At 38.6% G+C, this 18,013-nt stretch overlaps 1 protein-coding gene across 3 annotated transcripts in view; it reads right to left on the bottom strand.

The window, feature by feature from the left end:
* LOC144646159 (uncharacterized) overlaps positions 1-18,013 on the bottom strand; it is a 30,002-nt gene that overhangs the window by 2,048 nt on the left and 9,941 nt on the right. Inside the window, exons 1-14 of one of the 3 annotated variants that reach the window (XM_078505696.1) lie at positions 15,045-15,120; positions 13,120-13,246; positions 11,584-11,695; positions 10,845-10,956; positions 9,944-9,994; positions 8,742-9,130; positions 8,076-8,203; positions 5,465-5,784; positions 4,473-4,585; positions 3,947-4,112; positions 3,256-3,394; positions 1,140-2,433; positions 694-783; positions 119-255 (exon numbers count right to left, since the gene is read on the bottom strand). In XM_078505696.1, the coding sequence (XP_078361822.1) occupies positions 119-255; positions 694-783; positions 1,140-2,433; positions 3,256-3,394; positions 3,947-4,112; positions 4,473-4,585; positions 5,465-5,784; positions 8,076-8,203; positions 8,742-9,130; positions 9,944-9,994; positions 10,845-10,956; positions 11,584-11,695; positions 13,120-13,246; positions 15,045-15,105 (3,239 nt within the window). In that variant the 5' untranslated portion in view covers positions 15,106-15,120. Of the gene's footprint in view, positions 1-118; positions 256-693; positions 784-1,139; positions 2,434-3,255; positions 3,395-3,946; positions 4,113-4,472; positions 4,586-5,464; positions 5,785-8,075; positions 8,204-8,741; positions 9,131-9,943; positions 9,995-10,844; positions 10,957-11,583; positions 11,696-13,119; positions 13,247-14,620; positions 14,704-15,044; positions 15,121-18,013 lie in introns of those variants that run through there. The other 2 variants (XM_078505697.1, XM_078505695.1) reach the window with 2 other exon arrangements.

Here is an 18,013-nt window from a genome sequence, read left to right as displayed (position 1 = left end):
AAAATGACTTACTAGCAACTGTCAAAGGTAATAACATAGCCCATTGCACGATCAAATTCTCAACGATTCCGTTGAATAAGCGTTACATGTAATATTAGAATCATTGTCATTATGATACCTTGAGGCCAGCGAGCTGTTGATGACGTGCAATAGCGTGGGGTCTCGGTCCTTGAGCATGGTGAGCAGCTGGTCAAGGTACAGTTTGTTTTGCTCCTGTTCCTCCAGCTTAGCTTCCATGTCTTTTACAGCTTCAGTCTGCACATACACAAATAAAGAGAACAAACTTTGATGAACTGCACCCCGAATAATCTCCTGGACAATAAATGGTGAATGACACTTTCCTGCGCATCAAGGCTCAGCTATTCGCCTGTTCTGTAAGTCCTTACGCGCACCTTGGGGACCTTTAGATCGGAGTACGAAAACGAGTACGACTTTTAAAACCTAGTGCTTATGCTTTCGATTATCACGTTTTATACCAATCTCCTTTTCAACTGGTCAGCAACTGGGAATGTAACTGGAATGAAGTACAAAAGTCGTACTCGTACTCGATCTCGTACTCCGATCTGTAGCTCCCTATTATTACGCGTTACGGTTTAGCCTTTTTGCTGTTTTTACTTACTATCAGGACTGTAATACACTTTCTGACCGACCTCACATTGAAAGTTCAGAGTTGAGCAGCGTTAAATAACTCACCAAAGTATTAATCTTGTTTTCAGATTCCTTCAGCTTTTTATCCTTCTGTCGGGCAATTGTCTCTGCAGTGTTTACCTGTTTGGTTAAATACTGAAAAAAACAAATAAAAAAATTGAAATATAAAACGTGAAGACCAGTTGACGTGAAGTGACATATTAAACATGACAAGCCCGGAGAGCCGAGATTAGACATCTGGGATAAGGTGAACTTCATCAGTTACGAAAACGGTTTGTTTGCTTAGAAAGCATAAAAAACTAATAGGTTATAGATCACGTAGAAATAACAGTTTGACCAAACTATAGCTTTGTAGTTTTTCATTACCGAGTTATTGCGAAATAGTTTTGGGAAAATTACAGGATTTAGTATGCAGCCGCCATATTGGTATCCTTCTTTGGGGTACCAATATGGCGGCCATAAAAATGAACAGCTGAACAGTCCATACTTACACTCTCCACATCACGAAGCTCTTTGTATTTTTGCTTAAAGGACTCATTTTCCTTCGCTTCTGCCGCCAGTTTGGCCACAGCCGACTTCAGTTCATCGACTTCTTTCGTCCTTTCCACCAGAAAGATGTTCTCGAGTTTCAAATCTTCCACCTCCTTTGCGCTGTTCTCCTGAGTCTCATTCTCGTTCTTTTCGCGTTCTTCCAACTCAGCTATCCTCTCAAGCAACTGTTGTTTCTCAGTAACGAAGTCTTCGAGTTGTTTTTGGAAATGGTCCACCTCTTCTTGACTTTGCGTTTCCATTTCACGCATTTGAGCGGTCAGCTTGATGATATTTTTCTTCATTTCTTCTGCGTCTTTGCACTTAGCTGCCAATTCAAGGTTTTCCTTTTTCAGATTTTCGACTTTTTCAGAGTCAGTTTTTTCAGATTCTCTCCTGTCACGCTCTAACTCCTTCAACTTTTCACTCAACTCTTTCTTCTCCGCTTCGCTTATATCGAGCTGTTGTCGAAGTAATTCTCCCTCCTCCACTTTCTTAGAAAGTTCTCGATTAATTTCCTTCAATTTCTCCATTTCATCTACTTCACTTAACAATTCGCTGTGCTTCCCCTGCAATGCTTCGAGTTTCAAGACAAGCTCGTTTTGACAAGAGCTGCTCTCCTCATTCAGACGCCTTATATTCTCCAATTCTTTTTCTTGCGAATCAAACGCATTGCGTAACTCTCTCAGATTCTCTAACTCCTTTTCGCTGGAGGCAAGTTCGTTGTTTCGCGCGTAAAGCCTTTCAATTTCACGATCCCGCATTGAGATTTCACTGTTCAACTTCTCCTCCAGTTCCTCCACCCTTTGTCGCATGTTTTCATTCTCTCGTCGAAGCGCTTCTAGCGCCCGATCTCTCTCGACAAGCAACTCGTCTTTACTCGTCAATTCGCCGAGCTCTTCGGCTCGTCTTCGGAGATCCTCGTTTTCCCGCCGCAAAATTTCAATCTCGTCTTCCCTCTCACTCAACGTGTCGCTTCGTAACCGCAATTCTCGTAGCTCTTCTTCCTTGACTGCAAGTTCTTGCCGCACAACTTCCAACTCTTGAGAGGCAATCGCTTCGGACTCTTCTTCGATAACGTGGTCTAGTTCGGTCAGTCCCTCCATCAAATCTTCACTGATTTCTTCCACGATTTCATCTCCTTCGATACTACCCGTGGCGTCGGGTGCAAACTCCAACTCGTCGTCATCTCGAACAGAGGACACTTCTGAGTTGATGCCTGGCTCTTGCGAGATTTCTTCGGTAGCATCCGTTGTCCTAAAAAAAACAAAATACGTGAATCAATGGGATGCTAGGAGTCTCTCTTTTCCCTCCATCTTCACGCACTCATCCCACCTCCCTTGAAAAAGGTCTGACACTCCAGGAAAAAATATCCATTCTGATTCCGTAGCTCGACAAAATACCTTGTCGCGTCTCTGATTGGTTGCTATTTGCGCGCGAAAATTCATAGCAACCAATCACAGACACAACATGGTTTATACTGATAAACTACGCCATCAGTATGGAATTTGAAAGTGATATATGATCGTCGCAGTGAATTTCCAATTTAAGCAATTGGAATAAAGAAGCCTGAAAAAAATTCAGGGCTTGAATTTTGACCTCGCTCCCAATGTGTGGCTTCAATAGCTCAGTTGGTAGAGCATCGCACCGGTATCGCGGAGGTCACGGGTTCGAATCCCGTTGAAGCCCTGAATTTTTTTCAGGCTTCTTTATTCCAATTGCTTAAATTGGAAATTCACTGCGACGATCATATATCACTTTCATATACATCCGCAGTTCATATATGAATTATTTCATATACATTACATCAGTATGGAATTTGTTGGGTCGAATCTAAAACATCTCTTGAACGGTAGTCTTCTTCGTTGCCGTTGTTTGGTCTCGTCACGCAATGCTCCCTTCCACACAGGGACAGTTACGTGACGTTGCGTGACTACTTGAACGGTGAATACACGCGAAGAGAGACGCGTAACATGTGTTTGTTCGATCCGAATTTTCATCACAAAAATAACTCAGATATAGCGCTGTTTTTATATCTTTACTAAAATGTTTGTTATATCTGAGTCACGTTTCACTAACCAGCCATCTAATGGATCTTTATGTTCCTCTTCTTTGACTTCAGTTGGTCTTCTACAAAGTCTGAACACGTGATCAGGTGCGCTCCACGCCATCTGCAGTCTTAGTGGACACACGTGATCAGCCACTTCTTCTCTGTCATCTATGCAAGGTAAAACAGAAAAAAGATTAACAGAGCTTTTCAATTTGGTCGTTAGTAATCCGTCTTAATCTTCCTCAGTCTTAACCATCTTTGTTCCCTTTTGATTTATTGACACTTTTTTGGTGTTTATTCTACCTATGTGCACTATTTTTATGAGGTTTCGTTCGATTTCAAGGTCGTTTTGCATTCCGCGCAAAAAAAGTGTCTGCGCTTACCATTAGCAGGAACATTGGTGCTTCACTCATAAGTGACTCTGGTTTCTGTAGCATGAAGCACCAACAAGAATTGCTTCCTACAACCACCACCCCACCCTCCAACCCACCCCTGAATGAGAAACTACCCCTTCTGTTTATTTTTTATTTTTTTCCATAGGCGGATTCAATGGGGAAAATGAGGGGGTCGATAAGGCCGCGAACCCCCACCTTTCGTTTTAGGAACTTTTTAGTTCTTTAAATTTTTCTACGTTGTCGCGCCTAGCTACTTCCTCTTGTTTCTGAATTTCCTCAATCAGCCCCCATTTTCTAACTTCATTTTACTGAAAGAAAATTTTACCTTCGTTTTCCTCAGAAACTTCCACCAAGTAATACTCGCTGACATCGCCAGGCAAATCAAATTTCTTGACTATCAGGCCCAGCGCTTCTGAACAAGGAGTCTTGGATGACAACGGAATGGAACGATAGTCTAAGTCATCTTCATAACCCTCCAGCTCAAACAACATCTATACAAAACAACAAACAAGAATGCTGAAGTTCGTCACAATTACAACCTTAACCCTCGTGCTCTATTAAGAGTGGTCCCTTGTTCGTTCTCAGGGACTGTTAGTGGGAAACACGCGAGCTCGCAAAAAATCGCTTCGCGCGGAGATCGTGCACACGAGTGTTGCGTCTCCTCGCGCGAAGCAAAAGTCTCGCGCTCTTTTTTTTTCAACTCTACAAACCCTGAGAAAAACCAGGGACAACTCATAATCTACCTTCGTACATTTTCCTACAGGAAAATGAAAAAAAAAACTTTCTACAATCGGTGGAAAAAGTGCTGAGACACTTCCTATTGACCAGCTGTTTGCTTGTTAAATTTTTACCTTGATAACTCCTTCATTCCTGCACCTTAACTCAAAGCGCTGCTTGTCAGGATCAGTCCAGCGGCACTGATATATCATAGGGCAATCAGCATCAGTGAGGTCATGGTGAGCACCTGATGGGAAAAGAGTATGATCAACAACTAATATCTCCTTACATTAACAATACCTTGTCAAGAAGATAGGAGATGAGAATATAAAAAAAACATCAACTAGGAACAAAGACATGCCACCAGATTCTCTGAGGTAAGAAGAAGAAGTAACTTTATTTTATTTTATGAGGGTGACACTTGACAGTGCAAACTTTCACTGATAGCCTCCTATCTATAAATTTACAATGTAAAAAAATCTTACGAAAACTGATACTTTGAGCCTGAGACAGAAAGTAACTCATTTTCCACGAAGAAAATGTTCGCTTTTTCTTGCCAACAATTCACAATCTGGTAAGGCCACCTTTACATTTTTAAAAATTGAAACATCCCAATATGCAATAACGGAAATATTATGGAGGTAGTGCGGCCGAGCGGCAAGTTTTTATTTAGGACACTGGATTTGAAATCTGGAGTTCTTTACGTGAAGTCCTCCACCCTGCCACTAGATGGATTTGGTTTCAGTAGCTGGTGCCAATTTCAAAAAAATCTGCAGCAGTTTGCCAAAAGCCAATTGATCACCCTCCCGCCAGTGCAATTCTACAGAAGTTTATGTTGTATTTGCAATATTTTTCCTTGATTTACAGTGTCACTTAACACTCGAATTGAGGGCGCTTTCCATTAGTCAGAACTGGCGGGTCAGACTGGTAAATTTGAGAACAGAATTCTGTTGTTAGTCAGATTTGTCTTGTCAAATCAGTCACTGCATAAATATTCTACACTGCTGTTGGTGGACTTGTGGAAAAAACTCGTGAAAAAGGCCCATTTCACATTCAAAACCACCAGCCAACCGGTTCTGACAAACGGAAAGCACCTTAAGTCTTTAAAAAAAATCAAAAGGCTTACCTCCCTTTCCTAGTCCCATCTCACAAACATAAAACCTCCGTGGATCATCCACAACTTCGTATTTCTCGAACACAAGTTTAATGATCTCAGCGCTTGTGGTTGTCATGTTAACCATGAAGCTGCAGTAATTCATTTCTTCTGACAGAGCTGTGGGCCATATTCTGATTAATCCCTGAGGGCCAGCTTGTAAGAGGTACTGCATGGCTGGGTTCAGCTTTTTTGATGTTGCCGATGAAGAATGATGTGAGTGGTGATGAAACAGCTTTGTTAACTTTGACGAGCCTGAACTGAGAGACAAGCTGTCCAGTAGCTTTGACACCCTGTGATTTGGAAACATGAATTTAAGTTAAACTGTGTTTCAATCTTATGGATTGAACAAGCCATATAGCCATTTATACCATACCATAGAAAATACAGCCAATCAGAATACAGGAAAGCCGTTGTATATTCGACGGTATTCAACCCAACCTTCCCATCGTGCGCTGCGATCTTATTCTCGATGAAATTTAGTAAGCGTATTTTCTATGGCATGGTATAAAATAGTTATACAACACTTTCTCGTGGTATACTTAGTAAATAAACCCCTTCAGGCGGCTGGTATATTGGAGGATAATGCCCGAGGCTGAAAGATTGTCGAAAAATGAACAGTTGGCCGAGAAGCGAAGCTTCGAGGGCAACTGTGAAATTTTGAGGACAATCTTTCAGCCAAGGGCATTATCCTCCAATACACCAGCAAGCCAGAAAGGGGTTTATTTATTTTATAACCCTCCGACTTATTTCTACAACGCGTTTCAGCGCCAGTAAATTTATAGGAAAAAACCTAAGTAATAAAACTGGCGTAACTGTGGTTGAAACAAATGTAAGTTGATTGGTTTCCGTGATTTTTAACTCTCTGATTTCATTAAAAGTAAGAATTAAATAAGGTGACTTCATTCGTTTGTTTTGTGCCTGCCTACAAAATCGGGCGGCGGATATCAAATCGGACGGGGTATATTCGTTGATACCCGTCGTCCGATTTTGTACCACGTGATGCATTTTGTCCAATGAGCGCGCGCAAAAATTAATGGGTGGGTTATAATATGGGATATCCCACTCGTCACTTGTATTTTCTTCGTATACACACTCGCCTAAAGGCTCGTGTGTATACCGAGAAAATACAAGTGACTCGTGGGATATTCCATAGTATACCACTCGAAAGCGTTGCATAACTAGTATATACGTAAAAGAAAGAGGGTAAAGGCCGCACTCATGCCTAGTGGCCCTCCAGGCTGGGACTTATCCCTGTTTCAGTAGCATGAAGCCACTAAGAGTATTTCCACTCCCTCCTGAATGAGATGCTTGTCCATTGCAGGGTTACCCCCCCCCCCCCCCAGGGTTAAATTCACTGGTACCCTAAGTGGAGAGGGGCACTATGAGAGGTAAGTGTTTTGATTAAAAACACAACACAATGACCCCAGCCAGGGTTCGAACCTGGACCGCTCGATCCAGAGTCAAACGCACTAACCATAAAGTCACTGTACCTCCCAAAACATGAACTTAAGGTTTAATTCTGTTTTAATCCTATGGATTGGAGAAGCCAGACAGGTAATACATGTAAGTGCAGGTGCTTACTCCGGTTTCCGCAGCATAAAACAACTGGGAGTATTGCTACTCCCCTTGGATTGGATGCTCGTCCATTACAGGTTACCTTATCGTTACTTAATTTCGCAAAAATGGAACGTGCATATTTCGCAGGACTTTATTTTCGCGATTTGGCCAAAAAATACGCAATTAACATAAAAAATACAAAAGAAAATTGTGAAAATTAAGTCCCAAGAAAATAAGTAACAATAAGGTAGTTAAAGTCTGCATCAAGCCAAGTGGCACATCAGGCCGGAGCTTATCCCGGTTTCCGTAGCATGAAGTGACTAGGAGCATTTCTACTCCTCCCCTGGATGGGTTGCTAGTCCATCGCAGGGTTAACCCCCAGCATTAAATTCGCTGGTACCCATTTATACAACTTGATGGAGAGAGGCACTATGAGAGTAAAGTGTCTTGCACACAAACACAACGCATTGCTCTGGCCAGGGCTCATACAAGGACCACTCAATCTGGAGTCCAGCACACTAACCATCAGGCCACCATGCCTTGAGCCCTACCTATTTTTTTGGTATCTGTTTCTTTTCTCCTCCATTTCATTTCTTCAGATCTTGAGTCCAGCATGGTCATGGCACAACTGAAGGTACCTCATGCAACTTGATTGTTTTTGTTTTTTAACCTCAGCCACATTAAAAGGCTCTTTTATATTTAACAATTATTCCACGAGCACACATTGGATATGAGATGGGAGATAGCCAACGAGGCGGAAAGTGCCGAGTTGGCTATAACGATCTCATATCCAACAAGCGCGAGTGGAATAATTGTTTTATTAAAAATGCCCAAAGAATTGTAATTTTTGAGCTCCCCAGCTGTTTTTGTTGACCCATGTAGGCTACCTTATTTGTGGCCAATGGTATATGAGCTCATATACCATTGCCTTTTAACCAATCAAAACTCAGGAATTGCAATATGCCATTGCTAGTTTTTAATAAAATCTGTTATAAGTAATGTTTTTTGCAGCCATAATTTCTACCTTTTGTGTTTCTTCTCCTTAGTTGCATGTTTTTCAGTTTTAGATGCTTTTTCTCCTGGCTTGTCCTTCTCTTTAGATGTTTTGCTATGTTTCTTTGTTTTCCCTCCCTTTCTTTTTGGCTCGTGACCCTGTATAACACAAGATATTATCAGCAAAATGAATCACTGATCCATTCATAAACTTCAATCCTATTATTATAGTTACAAAATGTGACAACCGTCAAGCGTTTTTAAGATGTGACAAAAAGGTAGTTAATATAATCGTTATAATAAAAATAATAGAAAAAATTATGGCTATAAATTCTCCCATAGGCCACCATGTTGAATTTTATGACGTGTAATGGTTGCTCAATTGTTTCACACAAAAGATCCTCTGCTTCCAAACAAAAGTGGCAAACATTACACATCATGAAATCCAAAAATGGGGGCATGGGAAATTTAAAAGCAAAAATCTTTTCCTTTTTGTACTATTAAATGTTATTTCTCTCTTGCTTGGTAAAAATTGGAATTTAGACATTATTCCAAATACAGCGTAATTCAACATCAACCACTGGTAGTCATAAGAGTGGAGAATTTCTTTACGTTCAATGAACAGACTAAGAAATGTCTATCCCTGCACATGAGAATCTTAAAAAACAACATCACAAAAAGAATCTCTTAAACTTACATCAAGATCTCTACCCAAGCTGTCCGATGAGTGTGGTGACCAGGTGGGAGGAGGGGGTGGGGGAGGCATGCCCATATCATGAGAATGATCTTCACTGCCCGTCATGCTGCTGGACAAAGACGCAGTTTCTGAAGCCATGTGGAATCCTGTTTCACTGTCACGTGGGGAGGAAGAGCCCGTGGACGATGCTATCCCGAGCTCGGCTTGGAATGCCGGAGATCGCAGGGCATTGAGGACAGCCATGATTTTCATCTTCTCTTGCTCAGATGCAGACTCTAAAGCACCTTGAATCTCCATTTCAAACAAGTCCTCTTCTTCAGGGTGAAAGCGTCTATAAATCTCTGAGAGTATAACTTCACGTTCATCTGGGGAATTGATGCCAATCTCCTCTGGAATAAAATAAAGTGAAGAAAGCATTAACAAAAAAAATATTGTAAAGTGGGCCAAACCAAAACATTTACAAAGTGAAGTCTTTTATTGTAAAGCTCCAAATATTGATCTAATTTAATTTCTAATTTCATTTAACATTGGTTCTGAGCATTTTATTGAAACAACAAGACAACAAAATACCCTGCTGATCATATTCCTTATTCTCCTCACCAATGTTAATATAAAATGTGATAGTTAAAAATCTTCACGGATATAATAATGCCAGCGGTCCTGTAATACAATCAACTCTTTCTAAGACGGACACCGTCGGGACCGGCCCCAACTGTCCGTCTTAGAGAGGTGTCCGCCTTATAGAGAGCCGAGGTAATGTGACACCAGAAATTTTGAGACGATAAAGGTAAACGACTATGCACAACTAATACATGTCTGTTAGCGGATTGTTTTTGGTAAGTTTGGTATTCTAAAGGCGCTGACATACTATGCTATATGTTAATAACAAGTACTGTTCACTAAAAAATAACTTTTTGTGCGTGTCCATTGGCGGTTTTAAAGTGGCCGTTGTCCATCTTAGAGAAATGTCCGTCTTACAGAGAGTTTTCGTACAGTAAAAATGACTGAAAAACGACAGGGACCATGACCAGGTGTCCGTCTTATGGAGGTGTCCGTCTTATAGAGGTGTCCGTTAAGAGAGAGTTGACTGTAATTACATTTTATGAAACTCTCTTCCATGAAAAATTAAATGCTAACATTTGACTTGACAATACTGCCGTAAGAAAGAGAAAAAATTGTTTGAAGTACTTAATACTACCTACCAAGTAACTGGAAATTGATGTTTTTCAATACTTTGCCATCTACATGGTGTTCTGTGTGTAAGGGAATAAAGAAACAAGACAAGAATATTACATTAACAGTTGCTCTGTTAAAATACGTTCATAATATAATAAAGAAATTACTTAATTTTTGTGTAAGATACATACTATAAACAAAAGGAAAGAACCTCAAACTTCAAAGATAAAAAAGAAGTCAAATTAGTTTTTAAGAACATTATTGTACATCAGGTGGCTTAATTTTAAAGCAAAAAATTGATTACATAAATTACTAACAAACATGCTTTGAACAGCACAACAAACAAGGATACCTGAACTTTGCCAACAAAACTAAGGGCCTGATTACATGAGAATTTCAGCACGGCTTCCTGAACAAATCTTCTTAAAAAGACATTTGCGATTACATGAGGAGAGTTTCATCCCGGGCCGAATTACAGCCCGGGATGAAATTTCCAGCCCCGGTTTTTTAAACCGGGCTGGAAATCTCAGCCCGGGCAAACGGGCTGAAAAACCTCATGTAATCGCGTTTTCAATCCCGGGCTGAAATGAGCTTACGGATATGCAGTGGTGGTTTCAACGAAAGAAAATGGCAGCCACGATAATTATTCAGTTTTAAAAATGTTCAGCCGAGCTGAAATTCGCCATGTAATAAGGCCCTAAGACTTTATCAACTGATAATCGACAGTACCGGTAATTCAAATTTTCGCTCTTGAAAACAAGCGACTTGCAGTTGTGTTTCGATATCACAAACTTCATAGGTTTTGTTACCTTTTAAAAAAAGCAATTTTAACTTTTATTTAACACTTCATTAATTAGCAGCTTTTGGTGCAAAGGTTTACAGTGAATGTCACCTAAGTGTTCCCAACAACACTGTGTTGAAACAAACCTGTGAACTCTGTTCTAAAATGTCCTAATCCAATGTCATCCAGCCAATCTATACAATCATCTTCTGTCCAAACTTCTAGAGCAAGATTGTGAAATCTTTTATCATCTCGTGGCTAAAATCACAACAGATATTGAAAACCTTGATTTCCGAGTGACAAAACATTTTAATTTACACTTCAATGGGAAAAACTAAATTGACAGTACCACAGGAACACACTGCTATCTTGCAAATGACTAGTCACAGTTTACAATTTTATTCTTAATCAGGATAAAAATCAGTATCATGTGAAAATACTGCCCAATAGCTTAAACTGGTCATACACACCAGTTTCATCTATAGCCTTGAAAATAAGAACTTCCATGTACTTCATAATAAACAGTAAGGCATGAAGGAACTGCTCAATAGCTTTCATTTGAATGGTCGTGCTACTGTTAGTTTCATCCACAGATTAATAAAGGTTAGATCGAGCTTGTAACTTAATATATATATTATAAACAGTACCACTTGAAAGTACTGCTCCATAGCTTTTATTTGAATGGTCACACGCTTGGGTTTCATACACAGACTCGTTAATAAACACAAAGCTTTTAAAGATCATTGATAATTATTTTCATTTTACACAATAATACTTCCAACAAAAATAAAATTGTTACTAATTTGGCAGCGGATTATAGCAATTATAGCAAAACATAACATAATCAGTGATTCATAAAAAAAAACAAAAGCTCTTTTATCTAACCTGCTCTTCAAGAAGAGAAGAAGGAATGACAGGTGAAGGCAAATCACCTTCATAACCATTCTCCATTACAAATAATTCTTCTAGTTCCTCTCTTCCTTCTCCTTCATCAGAGCTGAAAATAAGTGTTATTTTCCACTGGCTGAGTGAAACGAAATAAGTGGAAAATGTTTTTCTCACACACCGCTGGGACCTGGGAAAGGGTCATGTGACTTTTGGCGGGCAGTTGTTTTTGTTGCGTCCGCCATTGCTGACCTTTTCCCACCCACCCGCCCTAAGATTTTTAGTTTGTGCAGTATTTTTTGTTAGCTTTGCCATTGTGCAATTTTTCCCTGTGATACAGGATGTACATGTATGGTTTTGTTGAGTTTGTAATAAAGGTCAGGTGGCGGTCGGCCTGGCATGGCTACCAGTGGTGTGTGAGAAGAAGGTTCACAGTCACCAAGAATAGGATATTGAACAAATCTACCCAAAGACCAGAGATGCTTTTTTGCACTAATCCACTAAAAAGCACTTGTTAGAGACATCATCCTCTATTCTCATCATGTAAGAGACTTACAAGGTCTGATTTAGGATTTTATGACCCAGTCAACAATTTTCAGGTACAAAAGGAGGTTACCGCCAGCTGGGTGACTCAGTAAGCTTATGTTTTTCTTATCACCTGACACAAACTTGATTGTTTACCACAGATTTTGAACAGGGAGAAATTACAAATTCCTTGGGCCCATTTTAAAGTGCACCCAAACAGACCAAGAAGACAAATTTGAATGGGACATTTTTTGTTTGCTCAAACTGCATCAATCTCACAATGGTGTGCTCTAGATCAGACACTATGTTGCTACATTGTGTTACTAATAATTTTTAAAATATAATATAAATATATATATTTATTTATTTGAAGTGTAAATAGGTACCAGAGAGAGAACAAACAAACATGTAAACATATTTTGTGGCCTGCTTGCATGACAGCACACAATTCAAAAGCTGGAATTAGGATCAGGAAAACATACACTGTATGCATGTAATAAACAATTATCCTGGGAAAGTCAGGTAACTTATAGGCTAAAATAGCACTTAAAAACTGATTCGTGTAGTTGCCCCTCCATATTTAATACAACCATCCAATGTAGCAGTGCATGTAATTCACTGCATTAAAGGATCTATGTATGACAATTCATACAATTTTTTTTTACATTTTACTCCTAGCCATTCTAGTCTGCAGAACATGGCATGGAGCACAATAAACAATCTTGAAGTGTGCGCAGCAAGAATGTTGCCACTATCTCACACTCTGCGCTCGTTGTTTCTGCTTCATGCTCATGTATTTATACATATTGTGCAGCCTCTGCTCAACTAAATGGTTTGTTCTCTACTAGGCTTTGAGTCAAAACAGTTTCATTCCATCTCTCCCACTAGAAATCAAACTTCTTGGAAAGTCTGTGGTACATGTAGTATTATAGTCCTTAGGAAGAACACAGAATACGATTTCATGTTGATAAAAACATAAAACATAAATAATATTTGTTGTTGATATAATACCTGGCAAACATCGGAGGAGGCTCAAAAAGCACTTCGTCACTCTCTTCTGATTCAGAGACTTCAGTAATAATTTGCAAAGGCTGGTCAATCAATCCGTCTTCATCCTGTTCAGGGTCTTCAATTATTCCTTTGTAGCAAGAAACATGACAATACGCACATGAGTTTACAAATGCAGTCACACAGTAGTGGATGAACACTGATCACGATGACAGAAATGCAAGAGACTAATATTGCAATATATAGGCCTTCAATAAAACACTGATGAAAAAACATCAAAAATGACAAATTCTCATTAAAATTAAAATTAATGGAAAACTAAGAGGATAAAAATAGCTTCAAAGACAAAAATATAAGCTTAATCTGACTTGTAAATACAGATTTTTATTTCAAAGCCTTTTTCCAAATATATGGAACATCAATTCCTTTTTACTAGTAGAAAATTTAATGTAAGCTATCTACTGAAAAGATACAGTATTTATATCTAAGTATTGACAACTTTTAAGCAAGTCCATCAGTCAGATTAATGGCAAGTTTGAAACAAAGCACATCTTGGACACTTGACATTCAAGATTTATCCAACATCTTACCCAAACTGGCCTTTATGAGATTTTACAAGCACTGTGTTCCAACACAAAACTGTTTAAAAGGATTTTTTTTACTTGTTTTCTTATGTTATTTGCAAAAACTAATAAAACAAGTTCTTGCTGTAAACACCATGCCTAAATGCATTTTGTAAACTTTGAGGTAACACACACATATGGTGACTACAAATACATGTACCTAATATCTTGGCGCACGTCGAAACATGACGCCTTCGTGACGGCTTTCGCTACAATATAATGTTGGAGTAAAATGTTGTACAAGTATTTCAAGGACATAAAATGACACCAAGGTAGAACTTTATTTTGAGGGATACAAATTCCCTCTAAATATATTAAATTGGCCATGGTTTAAAAAGATTAACAACATAGTTGCTTTAGCATTCAACAAGCATCCATCTTCCTCTACAGACATTTGAAAACTCTTATTATAAAACAAACATGAAAACCACTAAGCTGTGTTCAATCATAGTGAACATAATATCGATCTTAGTCATTTTTACTCCCAAGAGAACCCAATCAAGTCCTAAACTGAAAAAAAAAATCCCAAACTTAACTTTGAAAGCAATAGAGAATCAAATACCATCACATGAAAGTGCTGCTCAACAGCTTTCACTTGAATGGTCACACACTAGGGTTTCATCTGTAGACTTGAAAGTTACAACCACATGACTATAAACTGACTTTAGACTCTGGTAGTGAAAGGATGTTAACTTTGGCACTGCAAACAGAAATGGTTCTATACTCTTGGTAAAACTAATTTACAACTAACTGAGAAAATTTTGAATATTACGAATATATTAACTTTCTGAACCCATGAAAATGAAATTATTGCTTTGACTCATTTACCAATGTTACTTTACTACATGACCTACAAAAAATTAATCAAATCCTTTACAGACCTTCAGAATGATCCATTTCTTACAGCAAAATGAAAAACCAATTGAAAATAATGTTGACACATACAGCAGAACTGAAACTTGCCTGAAACAATCTTTGGCAAACTTCACGTGCTAATATCTATCTAAAGATTGCCTTCCCACAGGAAGAGAGAGTGAATTTGTGCAGCATGACCAATACAGCAGTGTAGGTTTCACTTTTTTATGCCACAATAAAAATTGTGATTTATTACGAGCACTTGTGTCAATCTCAGACCTTCTTTTAAACTTCACTATCACAAAACACTGGTGATAAAATACTTTCTAACACTGAATTTTGAAAAAAATTGCACACTAAACTTGTCAAATCATGAAACAGATAGATAAAGAAATTATGTGCGCAATCTTGAATACCGGATTGTCTACTTTGAGTTCGATTGGCACTTACCACCAACTTCAACTTCTATAACGAACTGAAGAGGTCGTTCCACAACTTCTAATATAAGCATGTTCACGCTGTTTAAGTTCTTCTTGAGATTTTTCTCTCAACTTTCAGAATTAAAAGCACAAACCATCGCAAGGCACAGAAAGCAGTTTCTCTTCACAACAGGAATTTAAAAATGCGAAAAAAGTCGTGGGATTGAGAATTGTGGTTTTATTGTTCCTCAATATTTTAAATCTTGACTGCCTTGAATTCTTAACAAAACTTGTGATGGTAGAGTTCTAAGAGATGCATTCTAACAATTGTTAAAATTTACCAGAAACCTTTTGATTCAATTTTGACCTACAATAGAAAATAATTTAAGGGAAATTAACTACTTACAGATTTTTATTTGCCTTTAATTGTGTGTGACTGAGTAATTTTAGATGCACTTCAATGATATTGGGCCAATATTCCATAAGTGCAAATATGAGATAAATGAATATTCAAATTGCATAAAAGACCCAATATAAATCAATTAGCTTACAGGGCTAATATTAAACATGAATAAAGAATTTTTTCACTATTTCATGCAGAAAAATAGAAACAGTTTTGATATTGAACTCGACTAAAACAAAGAGCCAATTATACACAAGTAGCTGATAAATATATTTTCTAGCTTTGTCACGTACATGCCAAATTCAACAGCAGTTTTAAGGTAAACAAGTCATTGAAGTGGAACATATAGAACAAACGCAGTTCAAAAAATGGCCAACAGTTAAACACAGCAGAAAAACCAACAGGTGGGATAATTTTAAGACTTTAACTGAAAATAGACAACACAAAGTATTTGTAATTACCAATATTTGACCTTAACTCTAAATTGCAGTTATAGAACTAGTTAGTTTTCAATTAGATACAAAAACAAAACTCATTTGATTTGGGAACATGTTTCAGAATGGTCCATACCCATTTTCAGTTTATACTGAGTTATGAAAAAGAAAACATTCCCTGGTTCTATATTGAGTTCTAGAATCATGAATGACAGTTTGGGAGAACAAGAAATCCTGACTGGAAAGTATCTCCACAGCTGCAATGAGTTTTGTCAAATTTTCAGGGTCGGTTATTTAAACGAAGTCTAAGTTAGCTGTCGTTTACGGCTGAAACGCAGCTTAGCCATTGTCTGGCTAGACATCGGTTAAACGATGTTTAAAATGCATTATTAAAACGCGTCTGAACTGTGTTTCTTCTGATCAATGGCTAAACAATGTTTAACCAGGGAGTGCATTGTTTGTTGAGTCATTTGTATGCTCATTTTGAAATGGGACTAGTGTACGGAATGTTGTGGGTTCAAGACCCATCTGTGAACTTGGAATTTTTGGGGGGTTCTTTTCTCATAAAACACATGTCATTCCATTAGCATTTTGAAATTAGAGGTTTTACTTTTAGTGAAGAAGATCTAGAGAAGCTTTTTGATTGGGTAGAAAAAATCTGTACTCTCTTATAGGATCCTAGTCAGCCACGCCTTTGTTATTGTTTATATTCGGGCAACTGCGGGGAGTCTCGTTTCAGATTACATGTGACGCGCGTACAAAGTCAACAGACCGCGACGAAATTTGACAATGCGCGAAAGTTTTCACTCGAATCAACTTAAAAGATCTACCAGAATGTAAGGAATAAACATCGAAGATGGTGACAGCCTAAAAAATATCGAAGAATCTTGTTCTCCGGGGCCATCTTGAAGCACAGATATTTATGGTTCGTCCGCTGTCAGACGCGCAGGGCAAAATGAGAGCGGAGAAGCGATCACTTCAATATTTGCCTCTTTGGCGGACTCTGTTCGAGTGCTAAGGAATGAAATAATTTTCTCTAAGCTTACTATTCAAAATCTTTTCTTATGTTATAGAGTATTCGTGTTCCTTTTTCCTTTGTAAGATTTGTTCCTGCAAGATTACGTGGAGTTGAAAGAGAACGGCTAAATCTGCTGGTTGTCCTTCTCGAAATGCCGCGCGTGAGTGCTCGAGCATATGCAAATGCGGAACTAAAAATCGGCTTGCAAGAATAAAACAAGTGTCGTATTTCTGCAAACTGGCTATAACTAAGCCCTTTGATTCCAGAGGTCGAACGTTGACTGTCGCGAAAGATTCCTCTTTGTTTGTTCGGTGGTTTCGGGCGACCACGCTTTGGAACGCGAGATGACATCGGGCATCCTACTTACAAACGAATGTTTTAACGGCAAATTAAAAGAAACCAATAAAATAAATGCTCAAAATGAAGCACAGATAATTACTTATTAAGACTTTGATGGTAGTTTAAGATGTGAATATACCGCGTACGCAAGGATACGCTTTGATTGTCGGCCACAATTGAAAACACTCGAGATTAGATGGCATATAAAATGGCGGATTAGGCTCTTGAAACGCGCAAAGCATCATGGTTGACTAGGATCCTTTAACTCTTTGTAGCACAGCAGTCCGTCTAATATTTCAAAATGACTGACCAACAAAATTGTTCTTAGACAGCATTTAAACCTACCTATAAGCAGGTCTAACTCATTATTGTTTCTTAGTCGGTGTTTAGACACCGCCGAAACAATGTCATGGAGAAATAACGTTGAAATAATCGGCATTCATGGTTTAAACATCGGTTAGACAATGACTTTCATAAACAGTGTTTAAACTTTGTTTAAATAATCGGCCCTCACAGTTCAATGTTTCAATGTGTGGTTCCAGAAAATATCCATACCCCCACAGAAGGGATTTGCCCTATGAACCCCCCCCTCCCAACCCCTCTGGAAATTCCAATTTAGCTTCATACATTGCTTTAAAGTTGTGGGACTTTGTGACCCCCTCCCCCATCCTTCCCGGAATTTCCAATCCCTTCTGTGGAGTGAGTATGGTTATTTTCTGGAACCACACAATCTATAACTCGAAAGAAACATGGAAATATTTTCTTCATTTTGTACGCTGGGGTATAGTTACTGCTGTTCTGTTTAC

The sequence above is a fragment of the Oculina patagonica genome, chromosome 3 (genome assembly GCF_052425735.1).
Source record: "Oculina patagonica isolate OP01 chromosome 3, crgOcupat, whole genome shotgun sequence".
Classification (NCBI taxonomy): Eukaryota; Metazoa; Cnidaria; class Anthozoa; order Scleractinia; family Oculinidae; genus Oculina; species Oculina patagonica.
The sequence above is the reverse complement of the archived record's forward strand: the minus strand, read 5'-3'. Positions and strand labels throughout refer to the sequence as shown.